Source organism: Prionailurus bengalensis, chromosome A1 (genome assembly GCF_016509475.1).
Source record: "Prionailurus bengalensis isolate Pbe53 chromosome A1, Fcat_Pben_1.1_paternal_pri, whole genome shotgun sequence".
NCBI classification, from domain to species: domain Eukaryota; kingdom Metazoa; phylum Chordata; class Mammalia; order Carnivora; family Felidae; genus Prionailurus; species Prionailurus bengalensis.
In genome coordinates this window covers 113,186,195-113,207,746 of record NC_057343.1, presented here as the reverse complement: position 1 = coordinate 113,207,746, position 21,552 = coordinate 113,186,195, and the positions used below count along the sequence as shown (strand labels likewise).

General features: G+C 53.3%; 1 protein-coding gene across 2 annotated transcripts in view; it reads right to left on the bottom strand.

Moving 5' to 3' along the window:
* Positions 1-553: 553 nt before the first annotated feature.
* TGFBI (transforming growth factor beta induced) overlaps positions 554-21,552 on the bottom strand; it is a 33,534-nt gene continuing 12,535 nt past the window's right edge. The window contains exons 3-17 of one of the 2 annotated variants that reach the window (XM_043588425.1): positions 18,339-18,403; positions 16,927-17,087; positions 16,426-16,590; positions 16,016-16,162; positions 13,854-13,995; positions 11,082-11,294; positions 10,100-10,237; positions 9,371-9,516; positions 8,225-8,361; positions 7,308-7,438; positions 4,766-4,890; positions 3,390-3,492; positions 2,731-2,810; positions 1,628-1,652; positions 554-1,205 (exon numbers count right to left, since the gene is read on the bottom strand). In XM_043588425.1, coding sequence (XP_043444360.1) covers positions 1,165-1,205; positions 1,628-1,652; positions 2,731-2,810; positions 3,390-3,492; positions 4,766-4,890; positions 7,308-7,438; positions 8,225-8,361; positions 9,371-9,516; positions 10,100-10,237; positions 11,082-11,294; positions 13,854-13,995; positions 16,016-16,162; positions 16,426-16,590; positions 16,927-17,087; positions 18,339-18,403 — 1,819 coding nt within the window. In that variant the 3' untranslated portion in view covers positions 554-1,164. Of the gene's footprint in view, positions 1,206-1,627; positions 1,653-2,730; positions 2,811-3,389; positions 3,493-4,761; positions 4,891-7,307; positions 7,439-8,224; positions 8,362-9,370; positions 9,517-10,099; positions 10,238-11,081; positions 11,295-13,853; positions 13,996-16,015; positions 16,163-16,425; positions 16,591-16,926; positions 17,088-18,338; positions 18,404-21,552 lie in introns of those variants that run through there. The other variant, XR_006298433.1, reaches the window with a different exon arrangement.

Here is a 21,552-nt window from a genome sequence, read left to right as displayed (position 1 = left end):
CTGTGCTGAGGATATTTCAAAACGGAGAAGACAAAAGGAGCAGGGGCAGGAATTTGTGTGTGGGTCCGCACAGGGGGTCTGGGTCTAGAAAACCTTGAACGGCTCCCCTGCCTTGTCTCTGGGAGGCAGAAGGCTTGGGAGGCAGTCCCAACTCAGCTATTTTCTGTGTTGCCAGTGGCTCTCCCTTTCCGGAACCTTGGCCTCCTCATCTGTATAATGGGACTGTGCCTGTAAGTTCTTCACAGGGCAGAACGCTGAGCATTCAAAAGTCCAACCCGAAGGCGGGGCTCACGAGGCTGCAAGGGAGATGGGCACTTGGGGAGGAAAGCGAAGACTGAGGACTCAGCCCCCCAGGGCCTGTGGAGACTGAAAAGGAAAAAAGTTCAGCAAAGACTCAGCACGGCCCACAAACGGTCCCCTCAGCGCTCCTTTCAGGGCTACTGCAGCTGCTTGCGGGTGGAGCCCCGGTTAGAAGGACCCGCGAACCGCGAGAAACAGAAACCTATCCCTCGTGAATACCCAGACCAGCACACAGGTCCCGTCCACACAGGCACATGTTCCTTTGGTTTTATTTTCACCAACACACGATGGCTCTGCCACACCTGGGAAATCCTGGGCTCTGCGTGTTCCACCTGCCCTCTCTTTCCTACCTGGACAGGGCCACAAAGAAGTGTCCAAACCACGTGCAGGCACGAGACGCGCTGGACAGAGCAGTTCCAGCTCATAGCTTATAATGATGCCATTTCTCCAGTTGCTAAAGAGCTTTACAGAGACCACGCCAGGACTCCCCCCCCAACCAGGATGCTGGAGCGTGTGATTCGTGTTTTGTGAGCTCCACAAAACCTCAGCTCCCTTTTCCAGAGCACTTGGCATGGGCAGGAAATTCCACGTTTGGGACAGGGCCTTTTTGGAAGCGACTCTCAGGCAGTGACATCCAGGTCTCTGCATGGAGTAGGTTACCAGCCGCGTGTGGGGGGAAAACAATTTAAAGGACATCTCTTTCTCTCCTCCCTCCACCCACCCAGGGCTCAGATCTCATTATGGTGCCGCCCAGATGCACTGAAGTGTGTGTGATATTTGGTTTCAAAAACATTCAGTCTCTTTGGTAAACTCAGAGAAAGTGGCAGGGAGCTGCCGAAGTGCGTTCTTCCTACATCTTCCGCACTAATGCTTCATCCTCTCTAATAGCCGCTGATAGACAGGAGCTGGAAGAGAGAAGTTTCAAGGTGAGACGTGCAAACTGCCCCTGTCTGTCAAGACACCGTCAGAGTCACAAACGCATGGCCGGCGGCCCCTTCCGCCACTCTCTCCCGCACATCCCGGGTGCTTTTTGGTTGGTGAGCCTTGCTGTCTCACTCAACAATGTTCTGAACTGGGATTTTCTCTGTCTTCCAGCTGGGTTCCCAAAGCCAAAAACTTGCAGCAAGCCTAAAATGTTGGTATTCTTATTATCTCCATCTTATGGAGAAGGGAAGTGGGTGTTCTGCGTCTGACCCCAAAGGCCAGGCTGGTTTTATTGCACCATGACGTTCTTATCTATATACATCAGATGGCACGTTTGGGCCTGCTTGGGGGAAAGGCCCAAACTATTTAGTATACAAGGACTTCAAATCCAGGCCAGACTTACCTAGTTTCACAGAGGTCCGGGTGGCCTGAAAAAACAAACAAACAAAAAAACGCACAAAGTGTCAAGTTTTCCAGTGAAAGCTGTCCCTGCATGTGTTCACAGCGATGGTTTTGCCCCCTGCCACACTACTCACAAAAAATGCCAGGGGTGAGGGAGAGGAATGGGAATGTGTAGCTGCTGGGCCCCAGGGAGCCCCTCAGTCAGTCTCAGCAGCCCCAAGTGAAGTGTAAGCCCCAACCAACTAGAGTCTGAGGTGGATATTCCTGGGAGACCACAAAACCTGACTTCCACAGAGACCAAAGCCTAGAGCCTGGACAGCTGGGACGGCACAGGGGGTGGCCCTGAGGAGTAGGAGCTCAGAGCCAAGAACCCTTCTCAAGGGGCACTGAGGAGACCTCTCTGTCCAAAAGCAGAGGACATATTCCAGCTCTGGGTCTCTGGGGTAAGAACCACCTCCAGCCACACCCTCTTGTCTTCTGTAAGGTGCCCATATTCCCAAAGGGCTCCACCTCACTCGAAGCAGCAAAGAAGCCTGAGTGGGGCTTCTAGGAGGCCCTGGGCAAGCTGGGGAGCAGGAACAGAAGCCCAGGAAGAATCACAGAGGCTCTGCGAGGAAAGAGAAGCTGGAGCAAGGAAGGGAGGTTTCACACACACACTTGCCCTGTATCCAGAATCCTCACCACTACCCTGAAGAGCCCCAGCATCACCCAAGATGGGCCACATCATGGAAACCAGAGGGTGACTTAGAGGCCACACTGTAAGGCTGATTTGGGATGGGTTGCCCTAGTTGGATAGATGGATTCTAGAGCTTTATCTGTTTTCACCAGCATTCTATGGGCTTCCCCATAGAATGAAGTTCAGAGGCCTTGGTTTATAGGCCTGGATTTTGGCCCACAAAGGATACAGGGGCTGCCTGCGTTCTTTTCTCTGAACGCCACACAGGCCAGTGCTAAGGATTCCTGAATGGGAGTGAGGAGAAGTTTCACGGGAGCCCTGGGAGGGCAGCCAAGGAAGACAGGGACCCAGAGAGCTCCCCCCAACCAGGGGCCCAAGCAGAGGCACCAAGGGTGCTGAGGCCACAGGCAAACCTAGCTGCGTCTTACCCTGGAATATGCAGACGCCTGTTTGAAGATTTCAAGTGCAGAGTCTGCAAGTTCATCCCCTCGTTCCTGAGGTCTGATGGCTGGCGATGAAAGAAAAGGCAACTTTGGTGACAGCAAAACTATTAGCACGGCATTCATAGCGACCGTGACTGAGGGGCACTGTTGGGTTTCCTGCCTCACATTCGCCAATGAATTTTTCCTTTAAAATTTTTCATAACTGAGGGTGGATGGAATCTGGCCCATGGGGAGAGAGCTCCAAGAAAGGTGAATGCACAGTGCAGACAGAGGCTGGACTCAAGTTCAACTTTGCTGGAGGTAAAGAGAGCTCCCATGAGGCGAGATGTAAGAAGCGTGCTTGGAACCACGTTCCCAGCATCCACGTGTGAGAAAGCCGCGTCTGTGTCTGTGTCTGAGTGGTATGAAGACAGCCAGGCAATTCAACAAAAAGAAATCTTGCTTGAGTTTCTGGGGTAGCGCGTTTGAAACCAACAGTTCCTAATTCACTTTTGGATCAGCCACAGTGATGCTGGCCACGGACCCTCTGTGGGCACGTTGCACACTAATCTTTGCTTTGAACAGTTTTCCTGTCGAGTACCAGCTGCTGTGTGGAGAAGAGTCAGCCGCAGACTGCAGGGCCATGGGATACTTTAGGGCCTTACCTGGAGGCTGCAGGACACTAGAGATGGCATAGACCACGCCATTTGTGGCCATGATGTCAGCTTCAGCAACAGGCTCCTTATTGACATTCACTACATTGTTTTTCTGGGAGAAAAAGAGACCACTGTTGAACATAGACCATACGTATCTTACACTCAGCAAGTGCTCAGTGAGCAGTTCTGGATGCCAGAGCCTGTGCTAAGTGTGAGGGACACCTGGTGAATGGAATGGTCCCTGCCAGCCACACCTTCAGCCTGGCGGACTCTTTCTGATCCCTTGTGTGCCTCAGCCCAGTGTAATTTACAAAACACCCTTCCGTGCTAGTCACTTGGTCCTCACAGCGACATGTGGTAAAGACACAGATGTCATCGTCTCACTTAGCAGAAGAGAAACAGAGATTCAAGAGAGGCCAGGTGCCTCCTTTAAGCTAAGCGGGTGGGATGGCTGGGAACAGAAGCTGGGCCTCCAGTTCTGGTGCAGGGCTCCTTCCTTCCACTCGTCCTCAGTGCCTTACCTCTCCCATAGGAAGCGCACCCGGGTGTCTCTCTCTGTCCTTCCTGAACCTCAGGTGTCATCCCAAGGGGGAAGGAAGAACAGAAGCCTGTGACGGCATCCCAATACCCCAAACGAGGAGCTGGGAGATTCTCAGGTGACCTGCAGAAGTCAACTAGTCATCACATTCCTACCCTTGCCATGCTTCCTCATGGGGAAGTGATATGCAAAGGGATGGCGGAAGGTCGGGAGAGAGGAGCAGGCAGCAGAGGCCGAGCCAGCCACATACTGGAAGAGTGGTCCCTCCATGGGGAAGCCCAGTGACCTCGCCAGGTGCAGCCACAGAGGCCACGGGCAGCTTCACGGAGCGGGGCCAGCTATCTATTCTCTCTCTTCAGGGTAAGAACCCCCTGAGGCAGCTTCAGAGCAGAATGTGTGTTATCAAAGTGCAGAGCAAGGGAAAGCTTGCAGACCAAGCATCTGAAGGAAAGGGCTCTTGGGATGGTCTGGCACGTGGTACAGCTCAGTGAGCCCCAGACTGGAAGGGATGGGGCGGGAAGGGGCCGGGGGGACTGATCCCTCAAGACGCATAAGTAATTGCCTATCGTCTCTTTAAGGGGAGGAAGATCTAATGGCCTCTCCCAGATGCCAGTCGGATGCTTGATTCCTGAGCAAATCCGCGAGTTCTTATTTGTGGGCCGCCACAGTCTCGCCTCATTTCCCTGTGAAAACCCTTTTCTCTTTTCTTTCTTTGGACAGAATGCACTCAGAGATTCAAGGTGCATCTTCAAGACTGTGTGTGTCTAAGGCTGGCCCGGGGGCAAGAGAAGCCCTGGAACCCCAGTGACGGTGCCCGGCCGGCTGTTTGGTTCTGAAACACACTCACTGAGCTGACTTCCAGCTTGTCCCCCTGGAGAGACTTCAGCCGCACCAGGGATCCGATGCCTCCGCTGACCAGGATCTCATCACCAATGTGGTATTTCAGGATGTTGGCAAGCTCTTTAGCATTGCCTGCAGGTTAATGGGAAAGAAGGGAGAGCAGAGTTCATTCCAAGGCTGGTCACTGGCGTGGTCAAGGAGGGCCCAGAGGGGATGCGAGCGGTGATGCCTGACATGGAGAACTCCCTGAACAGGTAACGAGCACTCTTTGAGCGCCTGCCACGTGCTCACCCCTTGGACCCCCCCCCCCCACCTGCCTAAGGCTCAGGGGAAAAAGGCCCATGTCTGCGGCCCTGCATCTGCCTCGGCAGTCAGGGGGCTGATGGGCTAAGCGAGAGCTCTCTGTGATGCCGAGAAGGAGTTAATCCATACTCCTCTATGAGTATGACTCATTTTTCCATGAGCTAAATATTTGCTTGGAAAGCTAGGAACCTTTCCAGCCCCGGCATCTGGGACATTTCATCATCAGCATGGCTCCCGATGGTTATAACACAGTAGTGAAATATTTACACGTTCTGCCCTCAAATGCATATTCTGCGGCCGCTGTTTCCTGAAGGGAGAACTTAAAAGAGTCAACAGCTGCAGTCTGGGGGGGGGGGGGCTGTGGAGCCGATGAGGTCAGGGCTGAGGGGGGCATTCCCTCCACGGCGCCCCTCCTGTCACGTCTCAACATTCCTTCCAGCCCACATCAGCTCCTCCACCAACTGGGGAGAGCATCCGATTGCTCATAAAGGTGCACAGGCATTTTCCAAATTAAGTGTGGGAGGCAATGCCTGAAGCTGCCAGCTGCCCTCTCCTCTCCATCACGGCCGCCCCGACACTCACAGTCCCAGCCCAGTGGCTAGATTTCCCCAGGGCCTGTGGATGGCTATTTCCAGCATCTCGAAACTGAGAACGGGGGAAGTTTTAAAGCATCTTGGAGAGTTCACTTGGTTACTGACAAATCCACATCAGTGCCCGTGGGATGGAGACACCAGGTACCAAGTAATTTCCAAACACCCACAGCCTGGCTGCCACGGATTCCCATTCCACGAAAATACTGCCGGGAGCTGCTGCGCCCAGCCGGCCCCCGGGGGTGCAAGAGGCTTCTTTCTTCCGAGACATTTAACTCCTGGATTGACCTCTTACACCTGGGCGGCCTTCCGTCTCTGTCTCCCAGGAGGGCTGGGGGCTATTCCTGCCCGCAGACCTGGCGGAAGGTGTGTGTGGGCAGCCTTGGGCACACCAACATCCCACCCCATCCCTGCTCCTGCACAAGCGAACACGCGAGGGAGGCCGAGCAGGCCCGAGGCCACTGGGGAATATTGCAGTCCTGCTGGACACAGAGAGGATGGAACAAGTTTATGTTCAGAAGGAACTTCTCCCCTCTTCTCGGGAACATACGTCAGCATCAAAGAGACAGGCGTTTACCAGGCAATAAAGAATCTTAAACAGAACACAAGTTCAGCTCGGGGCTGCCTGCAACCTGAATTTCCTATTCTCCTGCTCCAGAGCAGGAAGGAAGGTGTCTATGATGTGGGCCCCAAGGTCTGGCCAAGGTCCTTCCTCCTCCTCCTCCTTCCTCTCTTTCCCCCCACCCTCCCTCCTCAGGCTCACCTTTTTGTGAGGTGTGTGTGTCAAGGGCAAGCTCAACACTGCACCCCCACCCCACCCCCTCCTCATCGTAGCCATCACCGAGGGAGGACGCGTGCCCAGCGCCCAGCAGCACATTTATTCCGCACAACACACAGCAAGGTGCTCTCATTTTTCTAATGGGAAAACTGAAGCTCAGAGAGGTTAAGCAACTTGCTAGAGGTCACTCAGCTGGTGAATGTCCGAGCAAGGATGGGAAGGAGCTTTGAGTTAATCCCAGAGCCCAAGCTCTGAACTGTGAGAATTACCTCTGAAACATCCTCAACTAAATTTCTCAGGGCCAGGAATAGCTTGTTGGTAAACTTTTATCCAAAGGGACGTTTCGTGAAGGTACATGGCTTCATTATCGCTGTCCTCAGTGGCAGACATGTCTCAGTGACCAGGCTGGCTGTTACCCACTCAATGCCTTTCTACTCTTCTCTGCCTTGTATGGTTCCCAGGGAGGCTGATGGCTGTGAAGCACATTGTCCAGGCTCCTTTGCCCCGTGTCCCCCCAACTCACAGCTGATAGGAGGCCCACGGCAACGGGCATGCGGGAAGAGAACGAGGCTAAGGTAGTCCTGGCCCCCTTGTCCTGCTTCTGCCAGCAGCTGCGTGTGGCTCTGGCTGCTGTCCTGTGTCCCTCCTCTGAAGCTCTGGTTCTCCCTGTCCCCTCCTCCACCTTCCTCCCCAACCCCAGGCCTGGGTGTCATCACCCTTTGCTGGTCCCTTCCTCCTGCCCATAGTTTTACAAACAGTCTCTTCATTAAGTTCCTTCCAGTGAAACCCTCTGTAACGTGCCACCTGTTTCCTGCGGGTCCCCTGACCGATACGGTCACTTTAGAAACCATGCGAAATGTACTTCAGTTGGTCTTTACCCAGGAGTTTGTTGAGCTCTCCTGGTGGCATGGCCTGGAAGGCTTCATTTGTAGGAGCAAAGACCGTGTAGACGCCTTCCCTGTTGAGCATCTCTGTCAGCCCTGCAGACTGGATGGCGGCCACCAGCATGCTGTGGAGACAGCAGAGAAAATGTCACCTGCCTGTGGTGGGGAGAGGAGCGGTCACTTTCCCAAATGCCTCCCCACTGTGGGTAGGTGGGGCCCAGCAATGGAATTCACACCCCTGGCTGGTTTTCACTCCCGGCTCGTACACAAAGAGGGAAGATTCCAGTCTGCATCTTCTCTCCATAAATGCTAAGCTCAGTCAAATGGCCGGAAGTCAGAGGCCAGAGAGGGAAGGAGGAAGGGAGAGGCCGGCAGCATGGCCAACCCACAGACTGGCCGAGCCACCGGGCCCTGGGGATACGATTCAGGGGAGTGCCTGGCTGGTCTCCCAGACTCCGGTGTCAGAGCACCCTGTGGTAAGTGAGCAAGTCAGAAAAGGAGAGAGAGGAGCAAGAAAGCAAAGCAACACAGGGAGCCTGAGAAGGAGCAGCTGGGGGTCTCCAGGCACCACGAGTGGATATCGTTCAGAGCGAGATTCATCCCACACTCAAAACCAGGTGCTCTCCACTTACTTGGGACTTTAAAAAGAGAATATGATGTCTTCCTCGGACTTCAATACAAAAATGTCGCCCCCTCCCTGTTCCCAAGGATGTGAAGATTACATTCCCAGAAATAACCCTTTTTATCAACATAAGCTTCCAGTCTGAACTTCACCCTTCCCAGATCCCCAGCCTGGAAGGTGACCAGTGCACCGTCAGTGTTAACTGAATCCCCGAGGAAGTGGGGAGCTTGACAGATAGCTGAGACCCAACGTCCTTCCCCAGCATGACCACTTGGGAGAAGCTGGTTACCTGAAGCGATTGTCCCCCTTTAGGACATCCATGACGGTCCCCATTGGGGGGGTTAGCATTCGGTCCATGGTGAAGAGTGTCCCATACCTGCCCCTCTTGTCATGGGCGGCAATGCAGCTGTTCTCGATGCACAGGCTCTGTGCAAAAGAGGAGCAGAGAAAGGGCACGTTATCCTCCCACATGGGGGCCTCATAATTTGGTCAGGACATGTGCCTGCCGATGGCTTCATCTGCAAAGATCAATGGATATACACTGGTGTGGGTCATTAAGACTAGGATAAAATGTTGTGTTTTCTCCAGAAGAGAAAAAATAAAAACTGTGTTGAGGAAAAATGGCTATCGGGCCCCAATAAAGATATAGAGAGGTCCCCTAATGAGAATATCCCATCACACATGGTGTCCATCAACAGTGGTCAAATCAATAGATCGAGTCTATTGACTCATCTATGTAACAGATGACAACCATCTTTAGTCAATGGTACTGGATGGTTCCAAGGAAGGACTGCATTGTGGTGTGCTTCCTGTTTGATATTTTGTTGGGTTTGAAGACAGAAAAGAGACTGGAGAAGAGAGAAAAGAGCCTTTTGGACCAGGAAGGGCTGTGCTCATTCAGTTAAGGGGGCTTCTGTTCACATAAGCCAAGGATTTAAAACCTCCATTCCTCCTCCCCTGTTCATCACTCTGAGCTTGAGGCTGACGGCTGCCTACCCAGACAGCTGAGACCGCTGCGTGGTTTATTCCCAAAGGCTGCCAGCAAAGGAGATTCTAATCCTTCTACAGTTTCCCATTTTGATCCTTTCAAATAAGATACTTTCCAGAAATTCCTTCCTTCCTTATTAGAAATCAGTACTGTGTGTGTATCAGTGAATCAGCATACTGTGTGTGTGTATATATATACATATATATACACACACACACACACATACTCAGGCAGGCTTCTGTTTATTGAGATTTTATGTGTGTATATGTATATATATATAATAGGTATGTATATATATACACACATACATATACAATATATACGTATATACACACATACATAGACATAGACATAGACATAGACATATATGTTCTTTTACCACTAATACAGCTTCCATTTCTTAGACCTGAGACAAAGAAAGAGGACAATTGGGGAACCAGAACTTACATTGCGATAAATAAAAACTCTCAGTTTTTTGCCACCTAGAGTGTTGAGGGTCTGTCCATGGTACAGATACTTGGAGGCCAGCTGCTCTTTAATCAAGTGATTGAGAAGCAAATTCTTTGTGCGCGCATCAATGTTAGGGGTTCCATCTGTAAGGGAAGGTGTGCGTAGGTCCAGAGGCATGCTCCAGAAAGGAAGAGAATGAGAGACAAATGTAGTGAGAAGGCCAACCCTCCTTAAGTTTGGAAACGGGAGATTGAGAAATGCAGTAAGGCTGCCAAATTCCTTAACATCTGCCATCTTCTGCAAATTAACCAAACAAAAAGCTCTAGATAATCGAGGGTGTTTGGAGATTTGCCCGTGGAGGGAGGGGAAGGCATGGACACCATTTGGCCCCCTCCTCCGCCTTCCCCATGACCACAGCTCAGCTGTATCCTCACTCTGACCTTCTGATGATCACATGGGCGATTGATTCTGTACATAAAAAGGCATGAGAGTGCTCTGCTCTCCGGCCAGATGTGAACTTTTGAATTCTGGGAACCAGATCCCCAAAATGCATTCTCTGCTCTGCCAAACGATGTGCCAGAGCCTCCGAGGTTTCTGTTGAGCTGGGTGGGAGTGCTAACATTCTGCAGGGTGCTGGCAATCAGGGAGGAGGCTGCAAGAGGTGACAGTGGTGGGGGGGGGAGCTACCCCAGAGACAAACTCCTGGGGCTGCTGTCACCATGTTACCTTTGAACACAGAATTCAGGGGGGCCAGGAGGGTCACCCGCTCGTTTCCGGAGAGATGAGTGCCGAGGCCAGCTTGTCTGAAAAGGTCAACAGCTGTGGAAACGTCCGACTCTGCTGCCAACTCAAACAGCGTCTTGGCTGCAAGGAAGGAGAACGCAGGTTCAAAAGTTAGAAGTGCTGTTTTCATTTATCATCCGTCCACCCAGAGCGTGACACACACCAGCAGGAATGTCATCCTGCAAGTCAACAGCCCTCTCGGCACTGCTGGGGCGCAGCGGGCTCGTGTCATCAGGGCACTGGTCGCCCAGGTCTCACTGGGCAGGGGAGCGAGGGGAGGTGCAGGCGAGCAGGGGCTGGCCTCTGTCCCCACCCTTGGTCAGGGCACCGGCTAATGCCTGCAGCAGGGCAGCGCCATCCGTGTCATGGCTTCTGAGTAGTAGATAATGCCAGCAACCACACCCGTACAAAGTCTTCTTCTGGTTTGGTTTTTTTCCTGTGAAATTGCTTCACTCCTGAGCAACCGACCTCCCTCGAAGTCCAGAATGGGGCTAGCTAGCATGCTGAATGAAACCCAAGCCAAAGTCCATTCGGTCATTTCTACCAGGGTCAGCGACTCGGGGATGCTTGGGCATCATTGAGAAGGCACATGCTCTGAGGTCAGCAAATGGCCCTCTGTCCAGGCAGATCTTCTGAAAGGCTTCTTCTGTGATCGAGCGGCTCCCTCCCCAGCTCCCTCCAACCTCCCTTGAGCTTCCTCCACTGCCTCCAAGGAAACGCCTGGACTCCTAGGCCGGCAGCTCAAGATGCTTCAGTCCCGGCTGCAACTCAACAGGGGCCCAGGCCCTTTCTCCTGAGAGGCTGTGAGCTGTGTGCAGGCAAGGAAATGGCCCCCCAGATCCCTACATTCCCCAAGTGTCTCCACCTTGGATGCCAGAGGGGACAGGAGGCCTGGAAGGGCCATAGCCTAGGAGGCCTGGCTCACCTGAGTCTGGGATGAGCAGCTCATCGATGTAGTGGATCACACCATTGGTGGCCAGGATGTCTTTGTTGGAGATGATGGCCTTCCCGTTGATGGTGAGCATGTCACCGCTGCAGCCCACCTCCAGCGTAGTGCCCTCCAGGGTCTCCACGGACATCCCTGCGACGATGGCTTCGGCACACATGGCTGACTTCAGGATGTGGTTGTTCAGCAGGTCTGGGGGTCGAAAAGGACACAGGTCGAGTCGGTGCTGGCTCCAGGCTGATATCAGAGGCCAGCACGCAGCCTCCATGGCTGTAATGATTCTATTCTCTCTGACGCTGCCCTTCAGATGAGGCTGGGGCACCACACAAGCCCGGGTCCTCCCCTCCTCCTGCTGCTGCCCCGAGTCGAGCCCAGCTCCGTGGGCAGACTGCCTGAGTCTGAATCCCAGCTCAGCCACTCACCAGCGGTTGGGGCCCCAGGCAAGTCACTGAACCTCTGTGAGCCTCAGTTTCCTCCTCAGGGGAGATGAGCTCGGCATTCCTCTCCTGGGGGCGGTGTGAGCTCTGAACGTGAAGTACCCAGCACGGTGCTGGGCAACAGTGAATGCCCAACACGTGTTAATGACTGGCTCATTTGTACCTGAATCTAAGGGGAATTCTCTTACTAGTACCTGAACCTCAAAGTGAGTTCACCCTGGGACTTTTTATCGACAGACCTTTAGAAAATGTAAAATGTGAGAGGCCAAGATGGAAACTATAGCAAATGAGAGTTCTGGGAGTATTTGCTCATTTTATCTGTTTTTGTTCATTTTACCCAAGGGTCTGCTAGTTGCCAGGACCTTGCTTAGGGGCTGGGGATAGTGACCAAAAAGACACGAATGCCACTGCATTCACCCCACCCATAAATCATAAATAGAATCCTTTATTTACTTGTCCAGGAGCCCTTCAGGGACAGGGCAGAAGTTGGGGGCCCTGAGGAAGCTGCAAGGGGCAGTGGGGGGGGGGGGACGGCTCATGACCCCAGCCACGCAAAACAAGTTCCCAGATGGCCACTCAGGGCCCTTTGCCTTATGTTCTCGCCACAGAGGCGTGTCTCAATCTGTGCCGAGTGTGAGAACCAAAACCGCACAGTCACGGACAGGAGGAAGCCCTGAGGACCTGCAGAGTCACAGGGCTGCTGCAGGGCCTTTGGGGGCCTTGAAAGCCAGTGCTGACGCCCTTCGGCCGGCGGGAGAGAAAGGACAGCTGGGTCGCTATGGGAAAGAGGCCTCGGGATTTAGCTTCTCAGGGAAGGAAACTGAAGGCAGGGTGGGGTGACACACTAGGGCCACTGGGAGGGAGAGCAGGGCCAGGGCTGGAAGCCAGTCTTCCAACAAGGCACGCCAGCCCGGGCCTCTCGCTTGTCTGCCAACCCACTAGAAACAACAGAGCCTGTCCGGCTGCACTCCTGTCCCTCCGCCTTCAAGCCCGCCATCCAGAACCCTGTGCAGAGGGCTCTTGCTTAGAGCAAATGGGTTACTGAGCAGGAAAAGGCAGATGTGCAAAAGGGAAAAATTAGTGTCTTTTTCTTCTCATCAGGAATTCTGATATCTACAAAGATGCAAATGTGCTCTGCACAAAACAGGTGTTACGGGAAGCATAGCTCTGAATGGCAAGTTCAGTGTGCTGAGATGGACCCAAGTCTCAGCTCCTCCAGGAAGCTTTGGGATGCCTCGGGCTGCAGGTGCCCATGAGGGTGGGGGCATCTCTGTCACCACTGCCTGTCTTCAGAACCCACGACCTGTCTTTAAGCCCAGCTAGGCTTAAACTTCCTTGAAGGCAAGTCTGTACCATGTTCCCTTGTGTGGCCCCAGTTCCTGCCACACGCCAGGCACAGAGGCGCCACAACATCTGGACACAACAGATCCCCATCTGTGCTCTCAGAAATGTGCCCTCGCCCATCCCTGCATGGCTGCAAGGAGAACATTTTACGTTTACAGGGTGTCTGAAATGCAGTAGGTATTGTAGATTGTAGATTTCAAAGGTGTGTTTAAATAGATTCAAAAGAAATGATGTCACCCCGGATTATAGCTGGGATGACTAAGTGGGGTTGGGGTCCACAGGGGACCTGGGACCAACTCCTCTCTGCAAGAGATTCGCAGTCAGCAGGAGCGGCTCAGCACTCATGGAGCTGAAGGGGGCAGTGGCAGGGGGCAGGGAGGGCCAGGTCTCCCCTCCCCTCCCTTCTCTCACGTGCATGGTCTTTCCAATAATCAATGCACCCCTAGCTAAGCAACCCACTGAGGAAGCACTGAGGGACTCTGCTATGAAGTTGACCGTAACTGAATTCAATTGTAATTTTCGATTATCCATGAGGCCCCTGGCCAGACATAGGAAGAATTCAAGGGTCAGCACGATGGGTTCATTTCCAGGATGCCAGGACCTGCCATCTCCTCCCCACACCTCCAAGCTGCTGCCTGCTTGGATGCCCTGCTCTGGTTTGATCATTCAGGCCTTTAGCTCTTTCTGAGTCTGGCCAGGGCCTGCTTTGGACCTCCAACTCTGCCTTGCTCCTCAGCCCAACTGTGTCATTAGACAAAGGTGGCTAGATTCTGTATTCGCCCCTCCAACCATGGCTCTGCTCTGGCTTTGGCAGAGATGGAGCCAGCTGGGAGCAATGAGACAGGATGTCAGGTGGCATGTCTGTCCTGTGACAGGACATCAGGCCACATGTCTGTCTTGGACAAGAGCAGGCCTTAGACTCAGTCTTGCTGCTCCGGTGAGGGGGCAGCAGGAGCCGAGGGGTGCTCACCTCTCAGGGCCTCTGGGTCACCCAGGATCCGGTTCAAGGTTTCAGCAGGGATCTTCTCGAAGGCCTCATTGGTCGGGGCCAACAGCGTGAACTGGCCATCACCTTCAAGCAGTGTGTTGAGCCCAGAGGCGGCCACGGCGGCCTGTGGGGCGGGGAGAGGATGGAGGTTTCCCTAAAGGTTCTGGGATGCTCCACAGGCAAGAGGCACACACGGTGTCGCCAGTCTTGCCTCAAAGGGCCTCAGGCTTGTGTAGAAGCCCAAGACGAGATGGAGAGCCGAACCAAAGCTTACCTCTCTGAGCTTTGATGAGCTCCTACCCCTCCGGCCAGCTCTCAGTGACTTCACGTGGCTTTGTCCTTCCCACCCCCACGCTTTGGCCCCACCATTCCTTTTGCCCTTCCTTCTTTCTTTGCTTCTCTGACCCCTATTCCTTCTTTGGGACTTGACTGAAATGTCATTTCTCTAGGTAGCCAACCCCCCATCACCCCATGCCCACCCCCACTCCGCACCTGAGAAGGGGTCTGTCGCCATACTCTTAGGGCTTGCTGTCCTCACGTTGTATAAAGAACTACTAGCTATACTACCTGGGTGAGCTCCAGGAGTGGGAGGGTCCCATCACCCACGTCTACAGAGCAGCCAGAATATCTCGCAAAAGCATCAAGCGCCTCCCTGTGCTCTCGGGATGAGGACACACTCCTGTGCCCGGTCTGCTCCCCTGGTGGCCCGGCTGCTCCCGCCTCATGCTCTGTCAGCGTGCTTCTCTTCATTCCGGCCCTGCTGGCCTCCTCCTTGCTCGACCTGTTCCCCTCTGCTGACTGTGCTCTTGCCCCTGCGCTTTGTTTAACTGGCCGTTCTCATCCTCTAGTCCTCAGCTCAAGTCACCTCTTCCAGAGAGACCTTCCCTGACCATCCAGCGTCAACTGGCCTCCTCTGCTCCCTACTCACTGACTTTACAATGCCCAGCACAATCCATGGCTACCTCGTGTGCATCTTGTCTGTCTCCCCAGGAAAAAATAAGAAGTGCCACAGAGGACACAAATTGGTCCATCTTGTTCACCTGTATACCCCTGGCACACGGAACAATACCTGGGAAGTAGCAGGTGTTACTAAGTATGGGTTAGTGGGAGGAAGGATGGGCGTTAGGGGGATCCAAAGAGGAAGAAGGAAAGAAGGAATATTTGCCAAACCTAAACAATAAGAGGAGGTTACTCAGCGGGGTCAACTACGGTTAATCAAAAGATGTGCCCCCAACTTTGTAGGGACATCATTCCCTTGCAGACCCCTGCCCTTGGAGTGACCCAGAAGGAAAGCAGGGGGAAAGTCTGGAGAGCAGAGTCTCCTGCAGAGCTACTTCCTGAGGCCACCTCAGAGGCAGCCCAGCCCCAGGGTGTTTGTCTCTCTGTGTTGGAGATCTCCAGGGGAGGAACTACCCCACCCCCCTTGGTGTCCTTTGTGGTCAGGAAGTTCTCCTTGAATCAGGGCAAAACCCCTGACGGGGCAGCCTGTGTTCACTTCCTCTCAGCAGCCACTGCCAAGAGCAATGCCTGCTTGCCACTCCAGTTGTAAGACAAATGCCTGCTGGGAAGGGCAGAAGGAACAGAACTTGGTGGCCAGGTCAGAAGCCAGGCCAGAAGTCAAACCCAGCCTCCCATGTCCACATTGGTGGCCTCACTGCCGGTCTGGGTTCAAAGGAGACACGGGTATGGCTGCAGCAGGGCCCCATGGTAGGAACATGTGTTCCAGAAGATCAGGCAGCCTGACATCATTCTAGTCCCACGTATGGGAGCCACTGCTTGGGAGGAAGGGCCCTCTCCCCTCTGGAACCCACAGTGCGTGCCCAGGCAGCCTCGGGCTCAAGCGACCTGCCCCGCTGCAGCTGGAGACCACGGAACTTTCCAGGGGAGTCACGAAAGGAAAGCTTGACAAAGGAGAAGACGGGCAGAGACATTTTTTTCCAGCAGAGGATTATGATGTTTCATTGTGGTCAAGCCGAGCGTCTGGTAAGTGGACCCTTCCTGTTCGTGGGCACTTAGAGGAGCTTGTTCCATGTCCCCTAAATGCTCATGAACATGGAGACATCCTCTGCTTCTCCCACACAAGAAGGCCCTTTGGGGAGGTGGTGTGTCCCCAGGTCGGCTCCCCTCCCAGGGCAGTCCCTCACCCGAAGGGTCTCGAAGGTGTCCTCGATCTCGATGATCTGCTGAATGTTGTTGGTGACGGTGGAGATGACCTTATCGATGAGGTGCACCACACCATTGGTTGCGTGGTGGTCGGCTTTCAGCAGCCGAGCACAGTTGACGGTCACGATCTGCCCAGAGAAGAAATGAGGAGGAGTGGTTGACACATCGGAGGCACAGGCCTGAAGCCCCAGGAAGGGAAAACGTGGTGCAGAAGGTGGGTTCCACACCCGCCTGAGGGCCTGAGGAGGGCCTGAGGAGACGCAGGCGCAGGAGGCAGGGATTACCTCCGGCCAATCTCACCTGCAGGACAAAACCCCAGAAACCAGCCCCACATGCGGACCAGGGGCAGGCTTGGTGTGGACACAGGGAAGTGTAGCTGGGGACTCCCTACCCCATTGGGATAGTGGTGGATCTGGATGTCCGAATTCTGGTACATGGAGGTGAGGGCCATGCCGTGTTTCAGCTCATCCGTCAGGACTCGTCTGTTCACCATGTGGTAGCGAAGGGCATTGAGGAGCTCGATGTTGACGTTGCTCACCAGGGAGTCCAGCACTTCCTAGAAGGAAGGCCGGAGTTGCACTTAGCTGCAGACCACATGTTCAAGGGGGGAGGTTCTCGTTACCCTGGGAAAGGCGCTTCTGGAACCCCAATGGCCCCACGCCTCCATTCTGCCAAGGACCTCTCCTCCGTGAGCACCAAAGTCAGTCTGCTGAGCTCAGTTGGACAGATGGGGCACTGGAGGCAACCTGGTGAGGTGTATTCTAACTCGGGTTCCCTGGCTTTCTCTGAGGGCTCAAGGAAGACGTTTCCTGAAACAGTGGGAAAGCACTAAAGAGCCTCATCCTTCATGCCCACAAGCACCCCCCTCTGGGAAGTAAGGCAGGCATCTCACAGCTGGCAAGGAAGCCCAGGCCTCGTTGCTGGGGGCGAAGATGGTGAAGCTGCCTGGCCCTTCCATCTCGGGCCTCAGCTTCTCTGTGCGGTCTGTGTACAGCTGGGTGGTGGTCGAGCCGACGACTCCCAGGGTCTCGTAAAGGTTTGAGAGAGGTAGGGCTGTGGGGGCAGAGGACAGAGGAGGCACAGGCTGTGGGGCCCACCCCAGGCAGACGGCCCCCTCCCTGGGCTGCAGAGAGCATGGGTACAGCTGCGGGACAAGTGTGCGGGAAAGCCCAGACACGTCCACTGTGTCTCAATGTGCCTCAAGGTCGTCACGTGTGTCACACGCTTCTTACAGCAGCTCCGTAGGTCAAACGCCTCCCTACTCAGACTCAACTAATTGGTAATTTTTCATCTTTTAGCCATACGCAAGATGAAGCTTCTGTTCCCAGACATTTAGAGAGTACCAGCAGGAATGGACGTCGGAAATAGATATCCTTATTTACACACCAGGCCTTCTGATTCATCTAGTTGTCCCAACCGGGTTCCTAATGGCCTCTACTAGAATGAAAGAGCATTACAGACCTTCCAGGTTCTTTGTATACTTACAAGCAATAAAATGTTATGTCCCACAAGGGGCCTTCCCCTCCCACAGTGAGCTCACCATCCATTTCAAAGGGCGCGAGGGAAGGCTCAGAGGCTGAGCTCCTCTCTGAGGCCATTCTCCTTTCTCCACTGGCTATTTCCCACTTGCCTTCCACCTGAGCCTCCCGCCACACCAACCATGACCTCGAGACCTTGGTACCAACCAAAGTGCCCCTTCCTTTTAACTCCGTCTCACATGCTCAACGAATCAACAGCAAGTATTTCATAGTTAAAACTCCCACTCTGCACAGCCCCTGGGGATATGCCTGATAGCTGATAAAAGACAGGGGCCACACAGTCTTTGGCCATTGGTGGTTCCCTATGCCATTTCTGGGTGATCCTGCCTGGTCTACTGCTCTTCTTGTTGGACTGTGATGAGCCAAGTTCTGACAGAGGGAGGAGGGGTGGCTTCGTGCTCCAGCCTGGCTCTCTGGCAGAGCTGATCAGAAATCACTCCTAGCCAGAGACAACAAGGCCAGCAGCCCATGGCTGGGAAGCCAGCACAGGCAGGCTGGAATTGGAGTCTGTTCCACTAGCCCCGTGAGGAGGTCAGCTTGCATAGGAAGGAGCAGGGCGGGAAGCTCCGTGTTCCCAGCTTCCATGCTCTGGCCCTCGCACAGAGCCCAGAACCAGAGAGCACGTGGGGGGCATGTCCGTGGAGCCTTGTGTGTCAGACCCGCGCCACCCTCCCCTCCGCCGTGGACACTGCTGCCTCTCACATGGGTGTTCCTCCCTCCCCATCTCCCTCCATTTGTACCAACGGGCCAGGCCTGGCTTACTCACCTGCAGGACAGCCCTTCTCTCCTGGCACCTTCTCGTACCCAGGGCAGCACTCATAGCTGATGACTCTGCAATGAAACACACACATGAGGGGAAGGCGGGGCTCCCCTTCTCCTGGCTGTCATCAGTCCTCACTCCAGGAAGGGCGTCCACAGGCAGAGGAAGGGAAACGATGGTACAACACTGTACCGTCTTGGAGGAGATCATTCATTCTCAGTCCTATTTGTGCCTTTTGGAACAAAGACCTTGTCACTCTTCCTCAGCTTTGTAGAATGTTCCTAATGGTCACCATCCCTCCAGCAATCCAGAGGGGACTGTGGTGGCCTTTTCAATAGCAGGATTAGAAAAGAGCCCCACTAGGAACTTATCTCCAGCATAACTCACGGCAAACCCCCTCGTCAGCGTTCTTGGGACAGCAGGGAGGAGGAAGGGGAGCCCCGAACGTGTCCTGGCTGAGTCTGCCACTAACCGACTGGGACCTCCCTTGCCAGTCCCATCTCCTGACTCCGTTTCCTTATCTGTAAAATGTACGTGTGTATCTTCCAACAGTCATGGGATTCAGTCTCTCACAGTCATTTGCTCTCCAATTAGAGGACCCGGAAGGACAGTGTATAGATGATCATCAAGTTTTTCTGTCTTTACAATCAAACTCTAACACTTTTAAAGTTAAAGTAAAAACAAAGCTCTTTTTTTCATTTCTTTAAAATAAAAACAAAATTTTAATCAATAAACATATTTATATGGTTTCAAATTGAAAATATACAAAGGATTACATAGCAAAGTGTCCCCCACTCACCCTCATCCCTCAACCAATCATCCTATCGTCCTTCCAGGACAACATCATTGATATCACCAGTTTGCAAGGTTCTTTGGTACCTGGATGAAAACAAGACTGGCAGTATACAATTTGTGGGTTGTGTGTGTGTGTGTGTGTGTGTGTGTGTATGTGTATGTGTGTGTGTGTGTGTGTGTGTGTTATTGTTGTTATTATTGTTGTTTGGAGATAGAGAAAGATAGAGAGAGAGCAAGCAGGGGAGGGTCAAAGACAGAAAGAGAGAGAAAGAATTCCAAGCAGGGTCCATGCTCAGCAGGTGTCACAACCGTGAGCCAAAATCAAGAGTCAGATGCTCAATTGACTGAGCCATCCAGGCGCCCCTGCCAGTATACAGTTTTAAACTTTGAAATCATTTGGCAGAAAAACTTCCCTTCTCCCAATTCTGGCCAGTATATTATGGGACAGTTGCTGTCTTCTGGAGGTCTGAAACACACAACTTCAGCTAACCGCATGTTCTGGGGAACCAAAAAGACTGAGAATTCCAAGAAATATCACAAGGAAGTAAGTGTTCTAAAAGCTTACACCTAGGCAAGACTTGCTTCTGATCAAATCCCCAAGTTTTCTCGAAGACCACTCCTGCACTGGCAGTGAACACAGTCCTCTCTGGCAGCCTTGTAACCAGATGTGAGCAGCTATTCCCTGCCCCTTCCTTTCTTGTCCCTTCGGGACAGGAGACAATTCAGACTTGAACTCGGGTTTTGACACATAGGTGCTCATCACGGGGCTCTCATAGGATGTTCAATAACCTCGTTCAAAGACAGGCGGGCAGACGGGGGAGAAATGCGGGCTTGGGAGTTGGGGAGGCTGCTCTCCATGAGCCCAGGACATTCTGCTCTTATTAATTCAACAGGAGTCAGCTCAGGGAAGCCCTGGTGAGTCATGAGAAGACGAAGCCAGGTTCATCTGTCGTCCAGGGGGTGTTTCAGAGACAGACCGACTAGGATTCTCAGGCAGCCAGGGAGCTACAGGAATCGCTTTGCCAGAAATGAGTCAGTCCTCTGGGAAATGGCTAAGGAGTGACGAGCCACGCATATTCCTCTTTGCCCGGCTCCCTCCATCCTCCTGCCCACCCCATCCTCCTCCTCTCCAGCCTTTCCCTCATCCTGCTCCCTTCTAACCCCTTATCCCTAAACCCATAAGAGTTCTGCTTGTAAGGGCTAAATAGTCTCAGGACTCATGTCAACCAACCTACAATTTTATTTTCGGAAACTGAAGTCATCTTCTGCAACGAAAGTAAGATTTGACTGATGTGTAAAGGTATGCCACTGATTCTAAAGGCAGTGTGGTGTCATGGAAACAGTACTAGAGCTAGGAGACCTGGCTTGTGACCTCGAAAGTCCACTTCTCTCTCGGGGTCTCAGTTGCCTCATCTACGAAATGGGGTGAGGTTAAACTAGATGATATCCAAGGTTCATTCCAATCTCACACTCATGGTCCTAGTCCCTGGGAGTATTGTAGGGGGCAGAGAAGTTGTCTTTTGAAGGAGAGTGTCCACTGGCTTCTCCCAGATAAGTCTGGGAAGAGCTCCAAGCCTTGGGCCCATAGGTCCACGGGACACCCATACGTGGGATCCCAGGGCTCCTCTGATAAACGCCAGGGCTCTGTGGCTGGGGCTGGAGAGGTGGGATTACGGTCAGGTCCTCCAAAGCTTAGCTTCTTTCCAAAAGTGCTTGGGTGGCACTCCATGAAATCGGAGTAGCACAGCTGGAGGATGGGTCTTCTCCTCAAAGCTCTCCTCATCCTGGGGGGCCCCTGTGCACATGGGTGCTGCACACTCCACACCGGGGAGCCCCCAGCTGTGCTGGCCAATGGATTCTCTCAGGGTATCCAGATGGAACCTTTTGAGTTCCATCTCAAAAAAAACAAGAGAGAGCTCCACAGCTCAGGCGCCTCACCAGGATTTCACGGAGGACAGAGAAAAGCAACTCAAGTGTGCACTCACTAGTTTCTGTGGCCACGTATACACGGGCATGTGTGGGGGGAGTGGGTTGCATTGGGGAGAAACAGGCGGGGTTAAGCGTCTGGGAGGTAAGACCTACTTAAGCAGGAAAGTGTCAGCATGGAGAAGGATACTTAGGATGGAACCAGAGAGCTGCAAGGGTGTTCAGGGGCAAAAGGGTGTCTTAAGATCACAGCTGGCTAGGGGGCGCTTGGGTGGCTCGGTAGGTTACGCTTCTGACTCTAGGTTTCCACTTCAGGTCCTGATCTCACGGTTTGTGGATTCAAGTCGTACCTTGGGCTCTGTGCTGAGAGCCTGGAGCCTGCTTGGGATCCTCTCCTTCCATCTCTCTCTGCCCCTCCCCCACTAGCACGTATGCTCTCTCTCTCTCAAAAATAAATAAATGTTAAAAACAAAAAAAAGATCACAGCTGGATAGGAGCA